The 19,296-nt window shown below is 40.6% G+C and overlaps 2 protein-coding genes across 20 annotated transcripts in view; both read right to left on the minus strand.

Annotated features, from left to right (window-relative positions):
* The window catches only part of TERB1 (telomere repeat binding bouquet formation protein 1), a 45,845-nt gene extending 35,873 nt beyond the window's left edge, over positions 1-9,972 (minus strand). For 6 of the 18 annotated variants that reach the window (XR_008672703.2, XM_055366107.2, XM_055366096.2 and 3 more), the window contains exons 1-3: positions 9,810-9,958; positions 9,316-9,392; positions 5,129-5,191 (exon numbers count right to left, since the gene is read on the minus strand). Coding sequence is in view for 16 of the 18 variants with exons in the window: in XM_055366107.2 (XP_055222082.1) it covers positions 5,129-5,159 (31 nt within the window). In the remaining 2 variants the exon portion in view is untranslated. Of the gene's footprint in view, positions 1-5,128; positions 5,192-7,717; positions 7,866-9,315; positions 9,393-9,733 lie in introns of all 18 variants that reach the window. The other 12 variants (XM_055366095.2, XM_055366102.2, XM_055366101.2 and 9 more) reach the window with 10 other exon arrangements.
* Positions 9,973-11,215: 1,243 nt separating this feature from the next.
* The window catches only part of NAE1 (NEDD8 activating enzyme E1 subunit 1), a 28,196-nt gene continuing 20,115 nt past the window's right edge, over positions 11,216-19,296 (minus strand). For both annotated transcript variants that reach the window (XM_004057770.5, XM_055366113.2), the window contains exons 14-20: positions 19,052-19,127; positions 18,731-18,770; positions 17,343-17,429; positions 16,867-16,959; positions 14,258-14,372; positions 14,123-14,172; positions 11,216-11,459 (exon numbers count right to left, since the gene is read on the minus strand). In XM_004057770.5, the coding sequence (XP_004057818.1) occupies positions 11,350-11,459; positions 14,123-14,172; positions 14,258-14,372; positions 16,867-16,959; positions 17,343-17,429; positions 18,731-18,770; positions 19,052-19,127 (571 nt within the window). In that variant the 3' untranslated portion in view covers positions 11,216-11,349. The remainder of the gene's footprint in view (positions 11,460-14,122; positions 14,173-14,257; positions 14,373-16,866; positions 16,960-17,342; positions 17,430-18,730; positions 18,771-19,051; positions 19,128-19,296) is intronic.

Consider the following 19,296-nt stretch of genomic DNA (forward strand, 5'->3'; position numbering starts at 1 on the left):
ATCAGAAATGAGAGAGATGGCATTACCACATTCCACAGATATTCAGAAGATATTAAGGGAGTACTACGTACAATTTCATACCTATAGATTGAACAACTTAGGTGAAATGACATCACCAAAACTCACCCAAGAAGAAAAAGACAACTTGAATAGTCCTATATCTATGAAAGAAGTTGAATTAAGAGTTAAAAACTTTTCCTCAAAGAAAACTCTAGGTTCAGATGGTTTCATCTGTAAATTCTACCAAACATTTAAGGAGGGAATAATATAAATTCTACTCAATTTTTTTCAAAAGTTTAAGAGAAGGAATACTTCCCAACTTATTCTATGAGGCTGGTATTACCTTTATACCAAAACGGAAGCCATTAGCAACAAAACTACAGACCAGTTTCCCTCATGAACATACATGCAAAAAGTCTAAACAATTTTAGCAAATTGAATCCAACAATATATTAAAATAAAAATACATCACGACTAAGTGGGTTTATCCCAGAAATACAAGGTTGATTTATGATTTGAAAAAAATCAATGTAACAAAACTTAAACAGGAAAACCTTTCGGTCATCTCAATAGATGTAAAAACAGCATCTGATAAAATCCAACATGCATCCCTGATTAAAGAAAAATATTCCGCAAATTTGGAATAGAAAGGAACTTCCTCAACCTGGCAAAGTGCATTTACAGTTGAAAACCCTACAGCAAACATCATACTTAACAGGGAGAGACTGAATATCTTCTCTCTAAAACCAGGTATAAGACAAAGATGTTTGTCTGTATCACCACTCCTATATAACATTGTCCCGAAGAGTCTAGCCAGTGCTGTCAGGTAAGAAAAAAGATATAAAAGGCACCCAAATTGGCAAGGAAGTATTTGAATTTGCATACAACATGATCTTCTATATAACTGGATGGAATCTACAGAAAGCTACTAGAATAAGTGAACTAAGTTTTCCAGATAACTCTTTAATACATAAAAATAGATTGTACAGCCAAGTGTTGCTTAATGATGGGGATACATTCTGAGAAAAGCATCATTAGTTGATTTCATCATTGTATCAACATCATAGACTTTACTTACACAAACCTAGATGGTAGAGTTTATTACACATCTAGGTTGTATGGATAGCTATTGCTCCTAGGCTATAAACCTACACAGCATGTTACTGTATTGAATAATATAGTCAATTGTAATACAATGGCAAATTTTTGTATATCTAAACACATCTAAACATAGAAAAGCTATAATACAGACTTTTTTTTTAGAAGATATATCCAGAAGCTGCTATGGGTGCATCAGCGAGTGAGTGGTGAGTGAATGTGAAGGCCTAAGACATTATTGTACACTACTGTAGACTTTATACTACTCAATTTATTTTTAAAATTTTATTTTATTTTATAAAATTTTATTTTATTTTGCACTCCAGCCCGGACAATAAGAGCAAGACTCTGTATCAAAAAAACAAAACAAAAAAAATTTAGAGTTCTGAAAGATATAGGATGAAGGGTGGATATAATATAGAGGAGCACACTAAGAGAAATTAAGATGTATCATCAATCAATACAGTACTTAGTCTCACTCTTTGTTTTGCGGTTTGGTTTTTTTTTTTTTTTTTTTTGAGATGGAGTCTCGCTTTCTCACCCAGGCTGGAGCGCAGTGGTGCTATCTCACTCACTGCAACCTCTGCCTCCTAGGTTCAAGTGATTCTCCTGCCTCAGCCTCCCGAACAGCTGGGATTACAAGTGCCCACCGCCATGCCCGGCTAATTTTCTGTATTTTTAGGAGAGATGGGATTTCACCATATTGGCCAGGCTGGTCTCAAACTCCTGACCTCAGGTGATCCACCTGCTTCGGCCTCCCAAAATGCTGGGATTACAAGCATGAGCCACTGCACCCGGCCTGGTTTTTTTTTGAAATGGAGTCTCACTCTGTCACCCAAGCTGGAGCGCAGTGGCACAATCCTGGCTCACTGCAACCTCTGCCTCCCGGGCTCAAGCAATTCTCCCACCTCAGCCTCCCAAGTAGCTGGGATTACAGGTGTGCACCACCACGCCCAGCTAAATTTTTTGTATTTTAGTAGAGACAGGGTTTCACCATGTTGCCCAGGGTGGTTTCGAACTCCTGAGCTCAGGCAATCCATCTGCCTTGGCCTCCCAAAGTGTTGGGATTACAGACGTGAGCCACCGCGCCCGGCCATAGTCTCACTCTTGAAAGAAATTCAACTGTCAATTTGTTTCAATGAAATAATTCATGACAAAATTTGTTAGTGAAAAACCATAGTACAAAGGTTATCACTAAGATGCTTTTAGCAATAGCAAATATTTATTTATCATTTTGTACACTAACAGACACTATAAGAAGGTAAGTTTGACTATGGATATCAATAAGCCACATCAACATGCCAAAGAAAATTTTTGATGGAGCATAATGATTTTCAGTTCTAGGCACAATGCAGGCAGGATACAAGAGACTTTTCTTTTCTTTTGAGACAGGGTCTCACTATATCGCCCAGGCTGGAGTGCAGTGGTGCAATCACAGGGCACTGCAGTCTCAACCTCCTGGGCTCAAGGGATCCTCCCACCTCAGCCTCCTAAGTAGCCGGGAATACACGCACATGCCACCACGCCTGGCTAATTTTTGTATTTTTTGTATAAATGGGATTTTGCCATGTTGCCCAGGCTGGTTTCAAACTCCTGAGCTCAAGCCATCCTCCCACCTCAGCCTCCCAAAGTGCTGGGATTATAAGTGTGAGCCACCACGCCTGGTCTGCAAGAAACTTCTTTACGTATTCCTCCATTCCCTTCTGTATGCCTTTCTCATACTTTGGTATCTCCTATCATAATCCTTCCCTTCCAGCCAAAGCATCTCCTGACATAACAACTATCATGTTTCACCTTGGTTTTTATCTTCTCTAGGCAAAGTAACCTAGTTCCTTCAATACCTCCTGAATAAAATAAACCAGCAAACACTGAAGTGAATACAAAAAACACAATCAGGCTGGGCACAGTGGCTCACGCCTGTAATCCCAGCACTTTGGGAGGCCGAGGCAGGTGGATCACAAGGTCAGGAGATCGAGACCATCCTGGCTAACATGGGGAAACCCCATCTCTACTAAAAATACAAAAAATTAGCCGGGCGTGGTGGTGGGCGCCTGCAGTCTCAGCTACTTGGGAGGCTGAAGCAGGAGAATGGCGTGAACCTGGGAGGCCGAGCTTGCAGTGAGCCAAGATCCGGCCACTGCACTCCAGCCTGGGCGACAGAGTGAGACTCCGTCTCAAAAAAAAAAAAAAAACACACACACACAATCAAATAAAATTTGATAAATTGGACTTAACATTTTAAACCTTTATACCTCAAAAGACACTATCAAGAATGCAGAACAATAGCCCAGTCTAGAAGTAAATATCTGCAAATCAGTTATCCAAATAAATAGGGGGCTTGTGTTCAGAACAGATAAAGAATTCTTAAAGTGCAATACTAAAATCACAATCTAAAGTGTGGAATGGATTTAAATAGACATCTGTCCAAAGATGACAGATTGCCAATAAGTATATGAAAAGATGCTCAACATCACTGGTCATTAGGCAAATGCAAATCAAAACCACAATTGGATACCACTTCACCCTGTTGCTAAACAATTGACTGATGGGAGCTGATGGATAAATACTCTTCACCCTTTGGCTGGGATGACTCTCAGGGACATGACTCTAAACTGGCTCCCAGTTTCCCAGTGGGCTTAAGCTCCAGTTACCCATAATAACTACTTATTTGATAACATACTCTCTGTCTTCTTTTTCCTATCTCATTTTCCCACTTTCCAGCTAGTGTTTCCTGGGATCACTTTCTGAAAAAAGGTACTTGCACTCAAATCCTTATCTCACAGTCTACTTCTGGGAGCAACCTAAAGACTTAAAATGGAAGAGAGTGAGATGTGGGACTGAGGTTGGAGGTTTCGTAAATCGTTTGAGAGGGGAATCACCAACAGTTATCCCCTATCTCTCCAGTTTTCAACTTCTCCCTCTCCACAATCTCCATTCCCTCTTCAGAAATTCTGTCTTTTATAACACTTTCTTGACATTACAACTTTCCTCTAGCTACTGCCATATATCTTACTATTTATTTATTTATGAATGAATGACAGGGTCTCGCTCTGTCATCAACGCTTAAGTGCAGTGGTTCACTGTAGCCTTGACCTCCCAGGCTCAAGTGATCCTCCCACCTCAGCCTCCCAAGTAGCTGGTACTACAGGTGTGTACCACCATGCCCAGTTAATTTTTAATTGTTTTTGTAGAGACGAGGTCTCAATGTGTTGCCCAGTTTAGACTCAAACTCCTGGGCTCAAGTGATCCCCCACTTTGGCCTCCCAAAGTGCTGGAATGATAGGAGTGAGCCACCACACCTGGCTGATCATATATCTTTAGTCAAGCTCTTAAAGAGTAAGCAATTCATACTGTGTGTCTTCAGATCTCAATTTTCCACTCAAATCTAAACAGACTGCAATCGGGCTAAGTTTACCATTAACATAACAAATTACATCCTAAATGCAAAATGCAGTGGAAAATTCAGTCCTCAGCTGTGGCATTTGACATTGTAGGCTCTTAAGCAACCTCTTTCTCATGAAGCATTCTGGTAAGGTTCTGATTTCCAAGATACCACATTCCTGACTCTCTTTTCACCTTTTTGAAATGTTTTTCTCAGACTTTTTTTAAGGGCTGTCTTCCTCAGCTAAAACCTTATGTGATGGTGTATATTATTGAACACTATTCTCCACCCTTTTCTCTCTGGTTAACCTCCTCCATGCCCATGGATTCAGTTTCCGTCTTTCTGGGAACAATTCTGAAATCTGTACCTGCAGGCATCCTTTGATGGTAGTCCTCTCAGGTTCCCATTATTCTTGTATACACTGACATTAAATCAACTATCACATGATATTCTAATTGTCAGTATGTCTTTTCCCATTAGAATGTCAGTTTCCTGAAGCCAGAAATTATGTGACAGGCACAGAGTAGTGCTCAATATTTATGTAAATGGCTGAATGATTCTTTCATTTCCTGGATCCTGTCAGATAATCTACAGTACATCCTACCAATACAAAACTCATTGCAGATATATGATCCATCAATTTCTCACCTTGTGTTTTCTTTGTGTCTTCACTTTCCATGCTTGTCTATATTCTTTTTCCTTATATTTTGTCTATAAGATAAAGGTATTTTCTCAATTTAAATCAATGTTTGAGAATGGCAAAGATATAAGTACAAATGGGCGGGAAAAATTGTTTTCCTGAAGCCAAAAGACCGAGGAACTACAACTTTTAAAATAATAATTAAACTTAATTAACTTAGTTAATAAGTTGAATCTGCAACTTATTAGATGCGTGATATCAAGCAGGTTGATTAAATTCTTTGAGGCTCTGTATCCTCATCTGTAAAATAGAAATGATATTCCTATTTCACAGAGTTGTTACCATAATTACATTTAAAAACATAAACATATCTGGCATTTTTAAGCACTATATACATTCAACAAATTTTATTAAGCAAATGAATGATTGGGTGACTGGATCTAACTGGACCTCTTAGCTGGTCCCATTTCCTTCCTTTTTTTTTGGACAGCAGGGTCTCACTCTGACGCCCAGGCTGGAGTGCAGTGGCTTGATCACGACTCCCTGCAGCCTTGACCTCCCAGGATCAGGTGATCCTCCCACCTCAGCTTCCAGAGTAGCTGAAACTACAGGCACATGCCACCATACTTGGCTAATTTTTTGTATTTTTTGTAGAGACGGGGTTTCGCCATATTGCCCAGGCTGGTCACAAACTCCTGGTCTCAAGCAATCCACACACCTCAGCCTCCCAAAGTGCTGAGATTACAGGTGTGAGCTCCCACACCCAGCCCCCACTTTCTTATTTTCTTCATGGAAATCTTCATCTCATAGTTTCAGATTATGGACCCCTCTACCTATGAGAGGTTTAAAAACACACCCCACACACACACACACACACACACACACACACACACACACTCTTTAGATTGGCCTTTCTCTTCACAAGCTAAATACTAAATTAACAACCCATGGTTATTTTCAACATGGTATAGTGAGATGGGATCTCACTATGATGTCCAGGCTGGTCTCCTGAGCTCAAGCAATCCACCCACCTCAGCCTCTCAAAGTGCTGGAATTACACACTTGAGCCACCATGCCCAGCCTAGAACCATTTTTAAAATAACTGGCAACTCTGATATGGCCTCTCACATACCCTACTTTAAAATGCTAAACTGATTAGTTAGAAAAAATGCCTCAGAGTCCAGTTAACTTCTTAGAGCAACAAATCAGGATTCACAAAACTCTAAAATTCTTATTTATTCCAACACTATGTTGTTAAAGAGAGATATCCAATTATCCATTTATAGAGCAAGGCCTTGTCTCAAAAAGAAAAAAAAAAAAATTCCTAAGCACAAAGAAATGTTTAAAGAAATAACAAATGTAAAAATCTTTTATAAAGTAGTAGACAAATGTACAAGTATATTATTTTTGCCTTTTTTTTTTTTTTAAGAGATAGGGTCTCAATCTGTCACCCAGGCTGTAGTGCAGTGGCATGATCTTGGCTCACTGCAGCTTCAAACTCCTGGGCTCAAGTGATCCTCCTGCCTCACCATTCCGAGTAGCTGAGTCTACAGGCACACATCACCACACCCGGCTAATTTTTTAATATTTTTGTAGAGACAGGGATTTTGCTATGTTGCCCAGACTGGTCTTGAATTCCTGGCTTCAAGTGATCCTCCCGTCTTGGCCTCCCAAAGTGCTGAGATTAGAGGCATGAGTCACCATGCCTGGCCCATTTTTTAACCTAAATATTACATTAAAATAGAAGTAGGTATGTTATAAGTCCACAGGATTGGATATTATTACAAGAATATTCACATTTACTAGAAATGTTCAATAGCAAAGAAAAATGCTATGTTACAAAGTTAACCAAAAAGAGTAAGACTCAATTTAATCTATAGTATGATCCAAAGTAGATAGAGGTAAACATAAAATAAGACTGGCTAGAAAGACGACATATTAACACTTGTCTTTAGTTGGTGGTTCTATGGGTTTTATCCCACTATTTTCTATTTTTCACAATTTTTATAATAACAGCTTCTAACATTCAGTAACTACCTATTGAGGCTAGGCTTTGTTCTTTACACCTTATGAATATTCTTTTTAGTCTTCACAATAACCTTATGAGGGAATTATAAGGACGAAGATACATGAGGAGGGCAAATAATTTGACTAACTTCAAATTGCTAGTAAGTGCCAGAGTTAAAATGGGAGCCAAGAAAATTTCAGGCTAGGGCCTACACTCTTATCCTCTCTTATACTGTCTCCCATATATAAATACATATTGCTTTTGAACAAATGGGTTAAGATTTGGAAAATATTACTAGATTTAAAAAAATGAACTCTTTAGAAAATGGAAAATTGTTATCATATATGGATGTTTTTGTTTCATGGACAACCTTAAGGACTATTTCCTTAATTTTAATTATCCAATCTATTCTGCTTTTAATGTAATTTTTAAGAGGCATAAAAATTCTTTTTTCTTTGGATGGAGTCTCACTGTGTTGCCCAGGCTGGAGTGCAGTGGTGTGATCTCAGCTCACTGCAACCTCCACCTCCCGGGTTCAAGCAATTCTCCTGTCTCTGCCTCCTGAGTCGCTGGAATTACAGGCACGCACCACCATGCCTGGCTAATTTTTGTATTTTTAGTAGAGACAGGCTTTCACGATGTTGGCCACGCTGGTCTTGAACTCCTGATCTCAGGTGATCCACCCGCCTCGGCCTCCGAAATTGCTGGGGTTACAGGTGTGAGCCACCGTGCCTGGCCTAAGAGGGGAAATGTATAACTTTTAAACCTAAATGCTTTGAAATTAAAACTGGCCACCTACACTCTTTTCTCCCTTTGTTTTTATACTTTTTTCTTATAAATGGTTACTTTGCACAAAAAGAGTTTGCCAAGTACTTGGTAGCATTAACACAAGTCATCTATTTACTTGAGAAGTGCTTACAAACACCCATAGCAAAGGATAAGTTATAACTTTCAAGGGATTGATAATCATAAAATTATATTTAAAATTATAAAACAAGTATATTCTCAAGAACAAAAGCATCTGCCATATAAAGCAGATTATGAAGTGCTTTTAGTAATTTAGTGAATATATGTACTGCCACAAACAAGGAGATTTCAAAATTCTTTACTGTATTCTCACAGGAAAAAAGGATTTTTTTCTGGATGACAGAGAGAACCTCTCCCACTTACACGTTTCACTCAACCCACTCCCCAAAACAGTAGTGTTAACTCCAATTCAAATTTCAGCAAGAAAAGTAGCTGAATATTACTCGTTTACCTGATTTAGAAAATGTATACAAAAGCTTTTGGGAGGCCGGGCGTGGTAGCTCGCGCCTGTAATCCCAGCACTTTGGGAGGCCGAGGTGGGCGGAAGACTTCAGGCCAGGAGTTGGAGACCAGCCTGGCCAACATGGTGAAACCCCGTCTCTACCAAAGAAAAGTACAAAAATTCGCTGGGCGTGGTCACGCACCTGTAATCCCAGCTACTTGGGAGGCGGAGGTGGGAAGATCCCTTGAGCCCAGGAGGTGGAGGTTGCAGTGAGCCAAGACGGCGCCACTGCACGCCAACCTGGATGATGGAGGGAGACCCTGTCTCAAAATAAATAAATAAAAATAAAGGTTTTTTTTTTTTTTTTTTTGAGACAGAGTCTGGCTCTGTCGCCCAGGCTGGAGTGCAGTGGCGCCATCTTGGCTCACTGCAACCTCCGCCTCCCGGGTTCAAGCGACTCTCCTGCCTCAGCCTCCCCAGTAGCTGGGATTACAGGCGCCCACCACCACACCAGGCCAAGAAAGCTTTTTGAAATCGAAATATTATCCCAGTATATCAGAAAGATAAATGGCATCTTTTTGTGTAAGGCTGGCAGGGCTGATAATCCCACCACTAAATTGTTTTTTGTCAGCGGATATCCAGCTTGTAATTATATATAGCGAAAATACCCTCTAAAGAAGACGCAAGAGAGAAGGGGCAAATTTGTTTTCGATCGTTTAAACGGGTCAAGAAATAACAGTCATTCAGGTCCCAGAAAACGCACTGTGGGTACCAGAAGTCAGCTGGCTCTGCAATATGAACACCCCCCCACTCCAGCCCAGAGCATAAATCCTCAGGGCCTCCTCCCGGGTTCCACAGGTAACAGACACGTAACCTTTCCAAGGCGGGGGCGCTCACCCCGCCCGGCTTCCTGCCCATTCAGCCTGCGGCCCGCTCACCTACAGAGTTGGAGGAATTCCTTGTGCAGAGCTTAGGTGGCCCCTCCAGGCTCCTCTCTGACCAGGGCTCGCAAGTCCTGCGTGGGAGCAGCACACCGGTTAGCCGCGCGAGCCACTCGTGAGCCATCAGCCCCCTCAGCAGGCCCTCCCCGCTCAGGTGCTGTGTGACATGCGGCCCGGGCCTGGCTCTGGGAAACGACCTCACCGGTGGGTCCCACCCTCTCCACACATCAAAGTCACCTGGGGAGGCGCCTGAGGAGTCAGAAGTGAAATAGGGGGGAATACTGCCAGGCTCTACACGTCTCTAAATGGTGCATCACGTGATGACTGTCTCCTCCCGCCAAGGGCTGTGGGGACTACAGCCGGGGCCTGGCACCTGCTCATAAAGGCCCCGTCCCCCCAACTCGACCCTTCTCACGTGGGCTAAGAAGGGCCTGACGGGGCGGTAAGACATCCTGGCCGGCCCAACCCGCCTTCCACAGGCGCCAACATACGGAGTTTCCAAGCGCGGTAAGGCAGGACAACAACGCGCGGGAGCGGAGGCCGTGGCGTCTACCCTCAAGCGGGAGCTTCCGCCCTTTCTTCATCACCGCCCACCTGCCACGACGCACGACAGGGTTTCCCGCCCAGCCGACCAGGCTCACGTCCGTGGGCGGGACTTCCGGCCGGCACCCCCGCCGCCCCTGCACGGTGTCTTACGCTTCCGCGGGTGCCCCAGGTTGCCAAGGGCAATGGGGTGGTCGGTGTCCCAGCCGCAAGATTTTTAAAAAAGCTACAATTTGAGAGAGAAATCTCACCGCCCCCGGTTTTTAGGGTTTTTACCTCAGAGGAGCATTAGCCCCAAAATTAGGGGACTGTGCACGCGGTTGACGAGGCCTGGCTATGGGACGGTGGCCGCGAAGCACAGGACGGCGAAGCCCCAACCTCCCCTCCACCTGGCATCTGTGCTGTGTGTTCTCCCTTTTGTTGGGCACCTCGCTAATGGTCACCACAGCCCCACAGGGGCAGCCAGGCCTCCACCTCACCAGGGGGCTTCCGGAGTTCAGTCCAGGAGGACTTCGCGCCTGGACCAAAGGATCAGAGTGGGGCCAAGGCCTAGGCCTGTCCCTTGCCGCCTCTGCCGTAAAATGCAGCCCATGGGACTGCTAGGCGATGAAGGCGAGGGGAAGGTCCCCGATACAGTGAAGAACAGCCAAAGAATGGCTGACACATTAGCGTCCGGAAAACCAAGTCCCTGTGAGGTACCCTAGCAAATCTAACAGGTTCTCACTTAAGAGACGCTGGCCTCAGAGACGGTTGCAGCAGATTAGGGGCCTTAGCTACTAAGAGTCATGCACCACGGACCACGTTCCTCAGCCCTAAGTATTAATACATCAAGCCCAAAACCGGGAACTGCCCCCACTTCTGGATTCTGGATTTCCACTCCGTTTGCATCTACTACTTCCTTTTTTTTTGCCCTCTAATATGCTGGTGAATGCTATTAGTCCCGTGTGACTAAATTTAAGAGTATATATGAGTAGAATGACCCCATAAAATTTCAAGAAGTAGGTTAGGCAGCCAAAACTCAAGTTAATTAAGATAATACTACATACAAGGGGATGGTCTTGTTTTCTGGGAAAACTACATATCCAGAAATAATATCTTTTTAAATTCTATTCATTTTAACAAATGATGATGGTCCTAAAATGTCCAAAGCTAACATCTGCACATGGCTTAAATTCATTATTGAAGATGGTAAGAAAAAAATTTTTTAATTATCTCTAATAAAACACAAGGATAATCTATGACAAGTAACTTTGAAATAGCAAGCCAATATTGATGCTCAGTGAGAAATGGATAGGATTCATTTTCTAGGAAAATGACTGTCTCCTTTCCCCTCCCCACAAAGAACAAGACTACATTATTACAAATGAGAAAAATGTTTATTAAGAAAACAATTTAGCAGCTCTCCTTTAGAATTTTACAGACTAAAGCACAACCCGAAGGCAATTACAGTTTCAACCATTAACACACTACTTAAGGTGCTTGCTTACTCTACAACTGGAAAGTTGCTGAAGTTTGTGACATGCCACTGTAAATGTAAGTATTATTAAAAATTACAAATTGTTTGGTGATTATTTTGATGACCTCTTGAGCAGCAGCTCCTGAAAGGAAAAAGGAGAAAAGCAAATCTTTGAAAGAGTAAACTTCAAGAGTTATATACTCAATTCTGTAAAGAAACCTTTCCTTTTCAAAAGCAAAGGTGTTTGAAAGTGACCCCAAACAGATGCAGTTAGCTTACTGAGTCATATCAACATAAAAGCCTATAATTCTTTTTGTTATTAAAGGAAATCTAAACAGTAGTGTGGTTGACCAAACTTTAAAGGATACACACAGGCATAAAAGATTCTCAAAGGACACCCTACTGCTGCATTTGAATTTTACCTTGTATCTGTTTTATAATAAAAAAGGAGAAAGGTATATTTGTTCTGAATGCATTTGTAATTTAGGAAGGATCTATATTAAATATCGCCAGACTGCTATATTTACTCAAAACAAAAAAACTACTAAGAAAAAAACTTGTGCATCTTCTATAACCTGAAGATTCCTCTTTCCCAAATATTCATGGACTGGATAGAATTTTTTTTTTTTTTTTTTTTTAGACTAGAGTCTCACTCTGTCACCCAGGCTGGAGTGCAGTGGCGTGATCTCGGCTCACTGCAACCTCCGCCTCCCAAGTTCAAGTGATTCTCTTGCCTCAGCCTCCCAAGTAGCTGGGATTACAGATGCCTGCCACCACACCTGGATAATTTTTTTGTATTTTTAGTAGATATGGAGTTTCACCATGTTGGCCAGGATGGTTTTGAACTCCTGACCTCAAGTGATCCGCCCACCTCAGCCTCCCAAAGCGGAGGCCTTACAAGCATTAGCCACCGCGCTCGGCCGACTGGATAGAATTTGAGATTACTGTGCACCAAATACTGTTCTAGGCAGTAGGGATACAGTAAGGAAAAAAGACAAGAAGATCCACTTACCCTCATGCTACTTTTTAGCAGCAAGAGAGAGAGAATTTACAAATAAATAGAATGTGTAGTATGTCAACTGACCATAGGTGCTAAGGAGAAAAAGCAAATAAGGGAGATATAAATACAAGAGAAGGGGTTTGTATTTTAAATAGGGGAGTCAGGGATGGCATCGCAGAGAAGACAGCATTTGAATAAAACCTGAAGGAAGTGAAGGGATATAATGGCACTGTGCAAAATGATTACAGAATGCATAGAAGTAAAAAACAAAACAAAAAAAACAAACAAAGAAAACCTTCAATTTATACTTTTTTCTGCTATAGTTAAGTCATCCAGTCCATCCATCCGGCTGTACCTCTTCTTAGATTCTGGACTGCATCTGAATAAATAATAATTTGCCCTTTTCTGTGAATTGGCAGAAAATTTTGCTATTTTGGCACAAGAGACTACTTGGTTTTAGTTTAAATTATTCTGAATCAGGCTTTAATTTGGATTTGCTTAGAAAATAGTTTTCTTAGGTCTGTATGATTCATTTACATTTTGAACACTTCAAATATTAATTAGACCTAAATCTGCCTTTAAAACATTCAACATCTAGAAGGAAAATGCCACAAGCTAATAGCTCAGTCTATAGGAGATCACAGGAGAGTAATATTTTTTTGAGGGGTGTTATGGACTGAATGGTTCGTTTCCCCCTCAAATTCATATGTTGAAATCCTAACCCCCAGTGTAATTGTATGAGGATAGGGCCTTTGGTAGGTGATTAGGTCAAGAGCGTAGAACCTTCATGAATAGGATTAGTGCCCTAAGAAGAGACCCCAGAGACTTCTCTTGCCTTTTTTTTTTTTTTTCACCATGTGAGAACACAGGAGAGAGCTGCCTATGAACCAGGAAATGGGCGCTCACCAGACCTGACCATGCTGGCACCCTGATCCCAGACTTCTAGCCTCCAGAACTCTGTGACAAATTTTTGTTGTTTATAAGTCTATGATATTCTGTTACAGCAGCCCAAACTGACTAAGACAAGGGGGAAGTAGAGGGAGGGAGGGAAGTAAAGGGAGCTTTTATGAAAGACATGTCATTTTTGAGTTGGGTCTTGAAGAACATATAGGTTTTGGACATGCAGAAAAACATATTTTTAAGGCAAATAGGCACAGAGGAGCAAAGATCTAGGAGCAGGAAATCAAAGGGCATCCTGGGGGGAAAGCACGTAATATGATAAAACCAAAGCTAGAAAGGCTGAGTGGAACCAAAACACAGGGTTTTTTAACGTCAAGCCAAAGTCCTTGGACTTGCTTGGAGGACTGTTGTAGAGTGTTATGTATATTGGTGGGGCAGAGGGTTAGTAAAAGGACACAATCAGAGCTATGCTTTAGAAGGATTAATGACTCTTAAGGAGTTTAAGTTGGATGGCAGTGGGAGAGATGGAAGGCAGGGAGACCAGTATAGGGGCAACTGAGTAAGTATCCTAACCTGAGCGACATAGTGGGACCCTGTCTCTACAAAAAATTGAAAAATTAGCCAGGCTCACTGGCACATGCCTGTAGTCCCAGCTATTCAGGAGGCGGAGGCGAGAGATCACTTGAGCTCAGGAGTTTGAGGTTGCAGCGAGCTATGATGGCATCAATACACTCCAACCTGGGCAAAAGAGTGAGACTGCGTCTCAAAAAAAAAAAAAGAAAAAGAAATATAACATCCTGCTTCACTGACCTCCCTAATTAAAATAGCTAGACGACAAAACTTCGTATTAAAATAGTAACTGTACTATGTAACAACAGGTGAGTCTTCTCATATATGGAACTCACCCCCCAAGAATGCAGCAATGGTATGTGGCTCAGCAGCTCCATATCGGCAACTAAAGGAGACCACAGAGACATGAATTTTGATTAGCCTTATGACAGGTGTGGAATCATCTCCTAGATACCCTAAAAAATACTCACAATTCGTGGACATAATCATCTTTCACCATTACAGATAAACCATATTCCTGAAGGAAGCCAGTGAGACAAGACTTCAACTTTCCTATATCTTCTTCAACTTGATAGTTAGATACCCCTAAAAATAAAAGTTAGTTTTCATTAAAATAAATGTGATTCAAAATTAATGGCCAACTCCTTTATTTAATCTAGTTTCAGATGTTCTAGTCAAAATATGTATGAAACTGAAGAACAAAAATAACAAAGTATGAGACCAATATTTGCACATATCACAAACCTATAATCAGAGACCAACTAAAACCTAGTAAAAATTTGAATTTAATTATATCTTTATTAATTGCATCATATTCACTGTCTAGAAAAGCATCTGGCACATAGTGCTTAATAATTATTTGATAGAAGAACTTAATGAATGAGAAAGTAACGTCCTACTTATACCCTTTATAAAAGTTATTCTCCAATTCTAAAAGACTAAATGATAAATGACACTGAGGACATAAAGCTATTAATAATAGGTAACTTTTTTTTTTTATTTTGAGAGAGAGTCTTGCTGTTACCTAGACTGGAGTGCAGTGGTGCAGTCTTGGCTCACCGCAACCTCTGCCTGCCGGGTTCAAATGATTCTCATGCCTCAGCCTCCCAAGAAACTGGGACTACAGGAGTGCGCCACCACACACAGCTAATTTTTTCTATTTTTAGTTTCAGTGTTGGCAAGGCTGGTCTCGAACTCCTGGCCTCAAGTGATCCACCCGCCTTGGCCTCCCAAAGTGCTGGGATTACAGGCGTGAGCCACCATGCCTGGCCAATAATAGGTCACATTTATTGAGCATTAATAGATGCTGGACACTGTTCTAAGGACCTTATATCTGTATTAATTGATTGAATCCTCAAAACAGTCCTATGAAGTATGTATAGTTATCTCCATTTATAGAAGAGAAAACTAAAGCACAGAGAGATTAAGTTACTTAGCTCATAAGTGATGCTGTATGACTTCCAAAGCTAGGTCATAAAAAGCCCTGTACCTTCCACTTGGGTTTTTTGGAATGTTAACTGCAGAAGCCAACTGACATGCTAAAAGGAAGTCCAAGCTAGCCACGTGAAGAGATACCTGACCAGCCGCCAGCTATTCCCACTGTTCTGACTAAGGTGCTAGTTACATGAGTAAAAATGTCTTCTTGCATGTCTAACTCAGTCAGTCAAGCCTTCAGAATGACTCCACCCCCAGGCATCAAGCAACTGCATGCCTCCCCAAGGAGAACTGCCTGAGACCAGGCAATCCACAAAATCACGACACTATTTATTGTTTTAAACCACTAAGTTTTGAAGTGGTTTGTTATGCAACAGATAACTGAAATAAATACTAATCAAATAATACAAATAAAGCAATACATATTTGGTGTTTATTCTTTTTTTTTCTTCTAGTAAGCTTGCTTGTTAGGACTATAAACTATGGGCAGCGCAGTGGCTCATGCGTGTAATCCCTGCACTTTGGGAGGCCAATGCAGGAGGATCACTTGAGGTCAGGAGTTCGAGACCAGCCTGGCCAACACGGTGAAACCCTGTTTCTACTAAAAATACAAAAATTAGCCGGGCGAGGTGGCGGGCGCCTATAGTCCCAGCTACTCGGGAGGCTGAGGCAGGAAAATTGCTTAAACCCAAGAGGCGGAGGTTGCAGTGAGCTGAGATCACGCCACTGCACTCCAGCCTGGGCAACAGAGCGAGACTCCGTCTCAAAAGAAAAAAAAAAAAAGACTATAAACTCTGGAGACACACTGTATCAGATGGAGCAGCAGGTTTTATGATACCCCTAGAATGTGTTGCTATGCAATAATCCTGCACAATTAAAATTATCATCCCAAAGAAAAATATTCTGAGCAACCTCAGATCTTTGAGATTATGCCAATTCTCCAATGACTACATTTGCTGAAGATAAAAAGTAGATAACTAAACAAAGAAATTCCTACATCTTCAGAGTTATTGAGTTCAGAAATTAGTAGCATACTTTTTTTTTTTTGAGACAGTCTCACCACAGTCACCCAGGCTGGAGTGTAGTGGCACAATCACAACTCACTGTAGCCCCAACTTCTCAGGCTCAGGTGATCTTCCCGAGTAGCTGAGTCTACAAGTGCACACCATGATGTCTGGCTAATTTTTTGTATCTTCAGTAGAGGTGGGGTTCCACCATGTTGCCCACGCTGGTCTCCAACTCCTGGGCTCAAGCAATCTGCCTGAATCAGTCTCCCAAAGTGCTGGCATTACATACGTGAGCCACCGTACTATGCCTGGCCAGCATATTTCTTGTGGCTTTCCTATTCCACTAAATTAAACTCAGTGTGAATCTTAGTAACAAACTATGGAAAATGACAGAAAAAAGTTTTCTTCTATACATATTCAACCAACATCCCCCTGTAATAGTTTAGAATCGAACGCTATTTTGCAAATAGTTAAACTTAAAAAACAAAAGGTGGTTCTTCACTGGGGAACGTTTGGGGTGTAATCTGTTTACAATGTGAAATTCAAGCAACACTATTATAAATACCCTGAGAACACTTTCAATTTAAATGTTTTATTGAAGATCTTATTATATCTGGTAATTCAATTGCTATTCTTACCTGGATATCTACCATGTTGTTTATGAAATCTATCAACAGCCCGTAACATTAAGTACAACACTATTTCATTATCTGGATTGTCCATGCTAGAAACTGAAAGGAAAAAAAATTTCAGTTTAATTTGGTTAATTTGCAATGTAACAAACAATGAAGGGCTGAATTTACTATATACTTGAGTTTCAGGACTATTAGCTGGAGTCACACAATCTCTACTGAAGTAGTAACATACTGACTTTAACTCATACATATCACACAATGGACTCAGTGACCTAAATATGACTTCATGCATACATTAAGTTTCATATAATATATACATAAATTATAATTACCTAGATAAGCTTAGAATAAAATTAGAATATGAATGTTTACATTATCTTTTATATCATCACCATATACTCCACACTATTATACACAAAATATTTATATTTTTAAAATTAATTAAAATTAACCCAGAATCAGAAGGCTATTATACTTACTAATTTCATCCTTGTTAATTGTATCCAAACCATATTCTTCAGCTAAGGATCGACATCTTACCACTCGAAGAAATGCAGAATTGCTGCCTGAACAGAGGAAAGATATTCTGGAAGTAATGACTGTGACTGGTGAATATTATGAATCATAGGTGACTTTAAGAACAGAGAATTATGTGTATACCCTTCTCAGACATGAGAATGTGAAGAAATGTTTTCTCCTTGGTTCTAATAGCAGAGAAAGCACTAGAACATGAATCACCTTAAATTTATATCCCTGGCACTACAACCAGTTCAGAAGCAAGTAAGGTGATGGCCTCTCTGAACCTCAGTTTTCAAGTGTAAAATGGGGATGATACTGTTTACCTTTGAGAATTGTTCTACAGATTAAATGTGACACCTATATAAAGTGCATCTCTAGCACAATGCCTGATATGGCTCTAAAAATAATAGTTTTCATCATTATTATGGATAAGTAGTCCTAAAGGAGAGAGGTTTATGAATTGTACTCTTGATATATGTAATGACTTTTTTTAAGCTTTGTATTATTGAAATTTTCAAAAACGCCCCAAAGTAAAACAGAATAATAAATGTTCAAATACCCAGCATCAAACTTGTGATCTAGTATTATATAATCTAATACAACAAACGCTAATTCAAGATTAGTCTAATAGAACAAACAAGGTGCAAGATTAGTAGTGGCAGAAAACATTAAAACTGAGCCTAAACAGACATTGTGGAGAAGTCATAAAATGGAAAGCTTGGATAAATCTATTTTAAGGATGGGGAGCATGCAAAATATAAACTTCCACAGGACGTAGGAGCAGTAGCTACAGGGAGAAATCTTCAGATGGCATGCACAACAGATTGGGTATTTTGAAACTGACTCTTAAATAAAAGAAAATGCTTTTGGCCTACTGAGGAGTTACTGAGAAGACTCCTACGAACCTAACCACTCTGAAACTAGATGGCAAAATTCTTAACTCCATTACAGTCATTTAACACAGATCAAAATGAGTATTTAAACCAATATTGTCAATGTACATGTGACTCAAGACTTCACACCCAAAGTCTTCAGACAAAAAACTTTCCTAAATTACTTAAAATTTAAAAACTGAAAATACTGTATTAATGGCAATTTTCAATTAACTGACCGTCAAGCCTTTTTAGCATTGCCACAGATAAACATGTTCTACCTCTGATTCAGTCTTAAAATACTCGCCATGTATTGTATTATGAGAGGAAAAAAAAACCTTACCCAATAATTGTCTATATCTATATCACTGAGGCCATGGAAAACTTAAAATTTCAACCATTCAAAATACCTGGGAACATTCCCTGTGGCACATTTCTATCAAGCAAAATAAGGAAATTAATTCAAGGGGACTTACAGAGTAATTTTAATTCTTTCTCTGAAATGGACTCTGGTGCCTGTAAAGAGATAAATACAGATTCTGTTCCAGTTTAAAAGAGAAGATTAACAAAGGGTGCGGCACAAAGCCAATCACTGTGAGATGGGAAGGCTTTCTCCAAGAGCTGGGAGAGCACTTTAAAAATATCTTGTTTCCTTATCACAAGCTCTCCCATTAGGCAGGGAAATGACAGCTCCCTCTAAAGAAGCACAGAGCCAGTGCCACACCCTCTGTCTCTAAACCCTTTCTGGCTGGAGTTACGTGCTCAGGCCTGTATGGGCAGTGTGCCCAGTAGCTTACCTGGCCAATGGACTGCAGCAATTTGGCAACATGATTACCCACAGCGGCAGCATCTTTCTTTGCTTTTTCACGGTAACTAAAAAAGAATAAAAAGCAATTACTAACAAATTTTTAAATTAGCAATATTTAAATTGTTACCATGAACAAAAATTTTCTTTCCTTTTCATGAAAAAACACAGGTCTGACAATGTATGACATGTGAAAATGCCAGGGAAATGCTATCAACAGTACCATGAGTAGCTGGG

The sequence above is a fragment of the Gorilla gorilla genome, chromosome 18 (genome assembly GCF_029281585.2).
Source record: "Gorilla gorilla gorilla isolate KB3781 chromosome 18, NHGRI_mGorGor1-v2.1_pri, whole genome shotgun sequence".
NCBI classification, from domain to species: domain Eukaryota; kingdom Metazoa; phylum Chordata; class Mammalia; order Primates; family Hominidae; genus Gorilla; species Gorilla gorilla.